The 7193-nt window shown below is 37.3% G+C and overlaps 2 protein-coding genes across 2 annotated transcripts in view; both read right to left on the reverse strand.

Moving 5' to 3' along the window:
* Window positions 1-1326, reverse strand: part of si:dkey-178e17.3 (somatomedin-B and thrombospondin type-1 domain-containing protein) — a gene marked incomplete in the record, with an annotated part of 8604 nt that extends 7278 nt beyond the window's left edge. Inside the window, 2 exon segments of the mRNA XM_014011781.1 lie at window positions 469-817; window positions 1224-1326. Coding sequence (XP_013867235.1) covers window positions 469-721 — 253 coding nt within the window.
* A 723-nt stretch (window positions 1327-2049) lies between these two features.
* The window catches only part of si:dkey-178e17.1 (tricarboxylate transport protein, mitochondrial), a 26114-nt gene continuing 20970 nt past the window's right edge, over window positions 2050-7193 (reverse strand). Inside the window, exons 4-9 of the mRNA XM_014011782.1 lie at window positions 5700-5838; window positions 5043-5127; window positions 4671-4775; window positions 4354-4469; window positions 4203-4276; window positions 2050-3493 (exon numbers count right to left, since the gene is read on the reverse strand). Of these exons, the coding sequence (XP_013867236.1) occupies window positions 3379-3493; window positions 4203-4276; window positions 4354-4469; window positions 4671-4775; window positions 5043-5127; window positions 5700-5838 (634 nt within the window). The 3' untranslated portion in view covers window positions 2050-3378. The remainder of the gene's footprint in view (window positions 3494-4202; window positions 4277-4353; window positions 4470-4670; window positions 4776-5042; window positions 5128-5699; window positions 5839-7193) is intronic.

Here is a 7193-nt window from a genome sequence, read left to right on the forward strand (position 1 = left end):
CACACACACACACACACACACACACACACACACACACACACACACACACACACACACACACACAAATACACCCATTAGTCCTTGTGAGGTTTAAGACTTCAGTCAAGGTTTCCAGTCTGTCTGTCACAGACCAGACTAAACTCCGTCCTGACCATCTTTGGCATCTTTCTTTTATTTCTCCATATATAGCAGCAGACCTAGTGATGAGGTCTGAGCTCCTGCTTTAAGACACATTTTCATTCGCATCTCCTTCCTAATCAGGTGGTGCATTTTCAAAYTTTGATGTGAAGGTCAAAGGTCAGCATGCACATCTAACTACACAACGACACAATTGTTTCTGCTTCAAAGAAAGAACATATTCCTCTGTGTCGCACAGTTTCTGTGTCCTCTCAGTCACCTCTGGACCATGCCAGAGAGCCAAACAAGTTCTGTCCAGAAAACCTGTCACACATCAGATGAACCACTCACCTGATATCTGGCACACGCGATGGTAGTCCTCGCAGCAGTCCCTGGTTTTCTGGCAGTAGCTGTCGCAGTAACACACGGTTTTCCTCCTCGTGTACTCCACGCACTCGTTATCCCGGCCGCTGCAGCAGTTCGGGCTCTCCCTCTCCGCGCAGCCGGCCTCGGTCGGCGGCACGACTTCGCCGCAGAGAAACGCCAGACTCCCGCAAAGGAAGAACCAGCGGCGCGCCGCGCTCCATCCGTGCGCTCCCGTCATCGTGTCTGTTCCAGGACCACCTGCTCCTCCGCGCTGCGCTCAGGACTCCCTCTGAAGTCTGCTCGGGTTCTGTTATCAGGGCGACCGCTGCGTCTCCTGCATGAAATCAGACAGAAACAAAGTCCTGAAGAGAGAAACGGAAACAAATGGTGCGTAAAATCAGAACGATGCGCGCAAAAGTTCTCCTCTGACTGGATCCCTCCCCTTTAACAACTCCCGGCGGGACGGAAACTGACCTGTTCTCAAGGTCCAGTGCCTCTTGTTGCATTAGGATAGGGAGGGAAAAAAAGTCAACCAGTCTGAAGCTGGTGAAAAGCAAACTGGGTTTTATTTTCCTAAAGCTAAATTAAAAGCTTAAATCACCGCATCTCGGCTGAAACAAAAACAAAACAAAGTGTGCTCGTGAAGTATCTAAAACCGATCAGATCCTTCAGCACCACGGACAGCGGCGAAGGTGTTTTTCTTTAATTGAARTTAATGAGTAAACAGAAGAGAAACAAACCGTTGCTATAAGCAGCTCCTCCTGAGCTGCAGAGAAAAGATCATTTCCACCCTTCCCGCAGTAAATCCATCCACTCCTCTGAACCAAAAAGACTGGAGAACAAAGAGGATTAGTTCCTCTTCATTGCTTCAGATTGGCGGGAACGATGGGAGTTAGAGGTCACAGGAAAACTGCATCCAGAGAGCAAAACACTAAATAAACACATTTATTTTTCTAAACACGTTTGGCAATCTAACCATTTCTTTTAACAATTTTTTTAATATAAAACGTTCATCTTATTCAGGAGATGGATGCTCTGACTTATGGATTTTGTAACTTTTATACTTTTTAATGTTTTTATTTATAAACTTTCTCCAAAAAATAAAAAACACTTGAATCTCTTCAGAAAAAATCTTCTTTGAAATCTATCAGCAACCCACTGTRATTTTGTCTTTTTAATTCGACTTTTATACTAATCTGCTACTTTTAGCTTAGCATTTTGCTACTTGTATTATTAAGCTACTTTTAGCTAACTTTTTGTCACTTAACTGTTTTTCATCACGAGTTTGTTCACTTGAGCCACAGCGCCCTCTAGTGTTTGGTACTTATGCAGCATGAACCACAATTRAAGTTACTCATTAATGCCATAAAATTGGTCAGAGAGAAAAGAAACAAAATGTGCCCTTTTTTATATTGGTGGTAATGTGTCCTTAAATTAAAATCTAAGACATAAAATTTGTGCTGGCTGTCAAATAGGAAAAATAATCAGAAAATAGGTGAAAACAGTTTTTGTTTGACAAAGTTTAACTTGAAGCAGACTGAATCACACACACACAAACACAACATGTCTGAAGAACACCGATTTATTTTCACAGTAACACTTTTAGATATTTGGCAGTGAGAATTTTTTGAGTCCAACATAAAAAGTCCAACATAAAAAAGTATATATTTAATAATTAAGAAAAATATAATTGTCACTTTAACCCATTCATCACCGCAAGATTATAGATTCTAACTATTTTCACATTACTTCTCATGACAAGAAGGACAAATGTTTGTATTAGTTATTTCAGTTGAACAAGATAACCCATGAGGTTACTTCACATTAACATTTTTATTTTTCAAACACAGCTGAAGGCACAAGAGTGAGAGGCTGAACCTGAAGATATGGAATATTTGAAAGCAAATGAGGCATTTTTTTGTCTCTGCTTTACAAAAAAACAAAAAAAACAAAACAAAAAAACTGTCCAGTCATGTAGGACTTCTAAACGAAGAATTATTAATTTCCACAGACCCTCAGATTTGGAACTGATGGTAAATATTACAGTGTTCTGTTTTAACGAAGAAATCTAAAAATCAGTGTCTTCAGGTCATTCACAGTGAATTACAGTAATTAAATAACCTTAAAACCTCTTAATAGCACTTAATAACAGAAAGACGGGACTCATTTGGCACCAAATAACAGCAAAAAGACTCTCAGCCTCGTTTAACATTCGGCTTTCAATAAATATTTTAATTTAAAATAGAATTTAAATAACTTCTTTACATATATTTGCTCTTTTTTGTTGTTGTTGKAAATTTGGCCTGTTTCAAGCTTTTACATAATCCTAATCTAATACTACACTACAATCCAGGATAACGTTACATTCTAAACTGTATAAAGATTTTCAGCAGAAAGAATAATTAAAGGCCTAAATGTAAGTTTGAACTGTGAGCAGCTGCAGTTTGATTCTTCGACAGGCACACGAAGAGACACAGAGCGACCAGAACTCAAAACCATCCAGAATAAAACCTGAACTGTTGCAGTAAAAACATTAATAAAACATCAAGAATGAAAAAAAATGAAAGTCTGCATGAGGGGGAAGATCACTGGAGGGAAAAAGTTGCTTTTGTTGGCTTCTGCGTTAAGATATTTTTCACATTTAGAAAAAAAAAATCGTATTTTACTATTATTTGACTAACTTTGTTGTTTGCTTCGTCCGACAGGAGCTCTGCTTCGTCTCGATGCGAGTCCTTTCRGACACTTTCTTTTCTGTAAATCTGTTCGGGCAAATGTTGGATTTCAGGTTCGGCACACGTCGCTGATCGAAGTTCAGTTCTTCTTTGCAGCTGTTTTTTTTTTTTAAGACAGAAACTTAGATTTGGGTCTGAAGCTGCCATCTTCTCGCCCATCGGCTCAGTCCGTCTTCCAGACGGCGTTCAGGGTCTTCACCACCTCCTCGTAAATGATGAAGACGATGGCCACATCCAGACACACGCGGCCGAGCCGAGGAACCGTCCCTTTGTAGAAACTTCAGACAGAAAAAAGGAATCAAAATAAAAACATAGTTATTGGTAAAACAATATATGAAAATCTATTTTCTATCTATATTTTAGCTTTAATCTAGATGTTAGTTGCTATTAGTTAACCTCTTGCTACTTTCAGCTACTTTTGTTGTCGTTTACGCTTTAAGCTAGCCTTTTGTTAATTTAGCTTTTAGCTAGTTGTTTCTAATTTTAGCATTTAAATAGCCTTGTACTACTTTAGCTTGGTTTTGTTATCTTAGTTCTTAGCTAGTCTTTTGCTACTTTTAGATATAGTCCACTCTTTCATACTATTTTAGTTAGCATTTTGCAGCTTTTAATTCATGTTCGACTTTAGATTTTTAGCTTGATAAYCAAATTTTAGAGAAGTCATTCATCAGTCAGCATTCCTGCTGCATTTTCACAGAAAATATTTGTTTGTTTGGTACATTTAATGCTGCTTAATTAACAATATTTGACCTGTTAAACATCACACTTTACAATAATAAACTCATTCTCTGCAGCATTTTTCATGAGGCATGTCTCTGAAAAAGAAGTTCCACAGTATAAGAGTGTAATATATACAGAAGTTGATTTTTAATTTGACAGAATATATAAAATATGGAGAATGTGTGTTTCCAAACAGAATTTTGAAGCTGAGAAAGCGATGCAGGATTTTTAAAAACAATTAGAAGCTGAATAAAAAAGTCGACTCACGCTGCCAAGCCTTCATGTCTGAGGATCTTTAAGGCACAGTCCATCGTGTTTTTATATTTATGAGCTTCCAGACCCTTGAGGATAAAAATATTTTATCTTATTAGTATAAATCAAATCAGTTTTGCAAATTTCCAACCACTGTTTCGTGCACCTGCATCCTGGTCTTGATGACATCTAGAGGTGTGTTTCCAAATACACTCGCAGCCCCCGCCACGGCTCCAAAAGCTCCGGTCACAAAAGGATTTATACTTTTGTTTGGGTCATCACCTGGTAGAAAGAAACCAAAAAAAAAACAGAGACAGTTTGGTGTCAGCACAAAGTTAAATGAGAGACTTTAATTGTGTTTTAATTCTACATACAAACATTTTAAACTTTAAAGAGTCTTAAAAGAGTTTAAACTTTAGTTCCAGCTGCAGAATAAATACCCTCCACAGCAAAGTTAAACAGTTCCTGTTCTTGTTATCAGACCTTTGTACCAGTTCTTCAGGGACGTCATGACRAAGAAGCGAATGGCCTGGTTGGAGCCTTGTTTGAGGACCGTTGCGGTCACGCCCTGATAGGTCCCCTTTAATCCTGCTCAGACAGGAAACCAGGAGGTTAAAACCCCAACGCTGGTGTCAGCTTTATGTTTTCAGCTGCATTTATTCTGTTTGTCCAGCAGAGGTCAGCTCAAACACACATATGGTTCTGATGAAAAAGCCTCTACTGTGAATATTTTGAGAAAAAGTTAAAAAAGTTCACTACTGATTCTGTAATGTTTTAATTTCTCAATGTAAATGACTTTTCTTTCACTCATGAATCATAAGCCTTAAATATGACTCAACTGAARCCAGGCTTTACCTTGTGACCTGACTATCTCCCGGACTCCGTGGAAGAAGCCCTTGTATTTGGGGTTGGCTGAAGTTTGGTCGTGAATGAATTTAACCTTGGAAGATAAAGAGAGGAAAACGCTTATTGTGACATCTGGATACGTTATTATTTAGTCTGAAATCTCTTTCACCAAGGAGTGAAGGTTTAAAGACAAGAGATACAATAAAATACATAAACAAAGATGTGCTAATGACTTCTTTTACAACCGTTTTAAAGATGGTACACGGTAATGGTTTTAAATAATAACATAAGATAAGTTTTGTGGGTGAAACTTCACTTCAGCTGCCATGCTGGCAGGAGGAGAAACAACTAAAAACTTTAACAAAAAACAAAAAAACTAGTTGCTCAAAGAAAACAGAGAGACATGCACACAAACCCAAACCTCGTGTTTAATGTGCAACTGAGAAAGAATTTAGTGGCAGAATAAATGCATTAAGGCGAATGAGAGGAGTGACTGCAGCTGTGACTAACAGAACGAGGAGCAGGTGAGGTGGGATGAATGGAGGAGCAGAAACTAACAAAAAAACACATTTCCTGAACTCCTTCCTGTCAGGATGTCCTGTGCTCTGAGATTAAAGTATAAATGGAACATATGCTTCATGATGTATAATCAGTCATTAAACCCACCTTGACAGTTTCCATGGGGCAGACCACCAGCACGGCCTCCATCACTCCGGCTCCGAGCCCACACAGCAGCCCCTTGGTGCTGTCCAGACGTCCGTTTTCATCCTTCGCACGATTACTGAGGAACTCAAACACCCCAAACCTGAGAAAGAGATCAGCTGTGAGACAGGTGAACGAGGAATGCAAAAACTGACGTGAATTCAAGAGTTTWAACTGTGTTTTAGGTTCTGCTTGTTGCTCCGACTTTTCTCATTCTGAGTATTAAAGGGACACCTGTTGTAGATTACAGCAGCTCAGTGACAGACATTTTATTTTAAAAGCATTTCTTGTTTTGATTCATCTCATCCACAGATCTATAACCTTTAAAAAAGTCTGGAAAGTTWCGATCTCTAAAGCCTGCAAAGAACTAACGTGTTGTTCGATATCAGCCTCAAATTCTAGTCCTCATAAAAACACTCTGATACTTCAAGGTTAATGAGCCTGAAAGCAGCAGTTCTGGTAAAAATACAGCTTGAGAGCCAAAGTTCAACTCTACAAGTAGGACCACCAAAAAGATTAATTCATTTATTCATTCATTTAAAAGCAAACAAAATAATTTATATACAAGAAAAACAAAACAAGTCATAAATTAATTTAAAAGAAGCCAAAAAAAGAAAAAAAACCTTATCATATCTGCCTATTTTTCCCTAAAATTAAATTCAAACAACAATAATATACAAAACAAAATCAAGTCTTTCCTAAACAATAACTCATTTAAACACATGCTGCCATATTTTAATTCTTCCATTAAACTAAACGCTTATCATTTTCTTAAACATACACATTGTTTCAGCCGTTTTAATATCAATCTTAAGATCATTCAACAGTTTTTCTTCTTTCAAACTGGTTCAAAATTTAGGTTTTACAAAAATCTCCATTTCCTTAAGATTATAATAACGTCGATAATAACTTCCTTACAGCTGTTTTCTGGAGAATAAAAATAGGATTTGTAGCGAATTGTTTTACGAGATTTTCCCTAAAAAATCAATACAATAAATTAAATGAGGAACAATCATTACGTTATGCAACATATACAGAGCTTTATCATTCAATAACTCTTTTACAATATTCAGCAACACAATCAATTCAGCTGTTTTTATTCCTAAGGATGAGAATGTTAAATTTAAGTTTCATTCAATGTGGGAATACTTTGTATTTATCTGGTGTGAGAACATTTAAATGTTTGTTATTATTATGAGAAGTGCAGGAAATCAAAAGATCTTGTATCTTTTACCTGCTCCTTTTTGTTCAAATAATGTACAAAGGACCTGCCTAGAATGGGTTATTAGTTCAAGAAAGATTTGATGGTTACTTTCAATTTTACGTTTTTTTGTTTTGTTACATAAAGGTTATTATTGATAAATTTATTTGATGGAGAAAAGGCACATACAGCGGGTAACATAAGTATTGAACACGTCACCATTTTTCTCAGTAAATATATTACTAGAGGTGCTAATG

This window comes from Austrofundulus limnaeus, unplaced genomic scaffold, assembly GCF_001266775.1.
Source record: "Austrofundulus limnaeus strain Quisiro unplaced genomic scaffold, Austrofundulus_limnaeus-1.0 Scaffold84, whole genome shotgun sequence".
Taxonomy (NCBI): domain Eukaryota; kingdom Metazoa; phylum Chordata; class Actinopteri; order Cyprinodontiformes; family Rivulidae; genus Austrofundulus; species Austrofundulus limnaeus.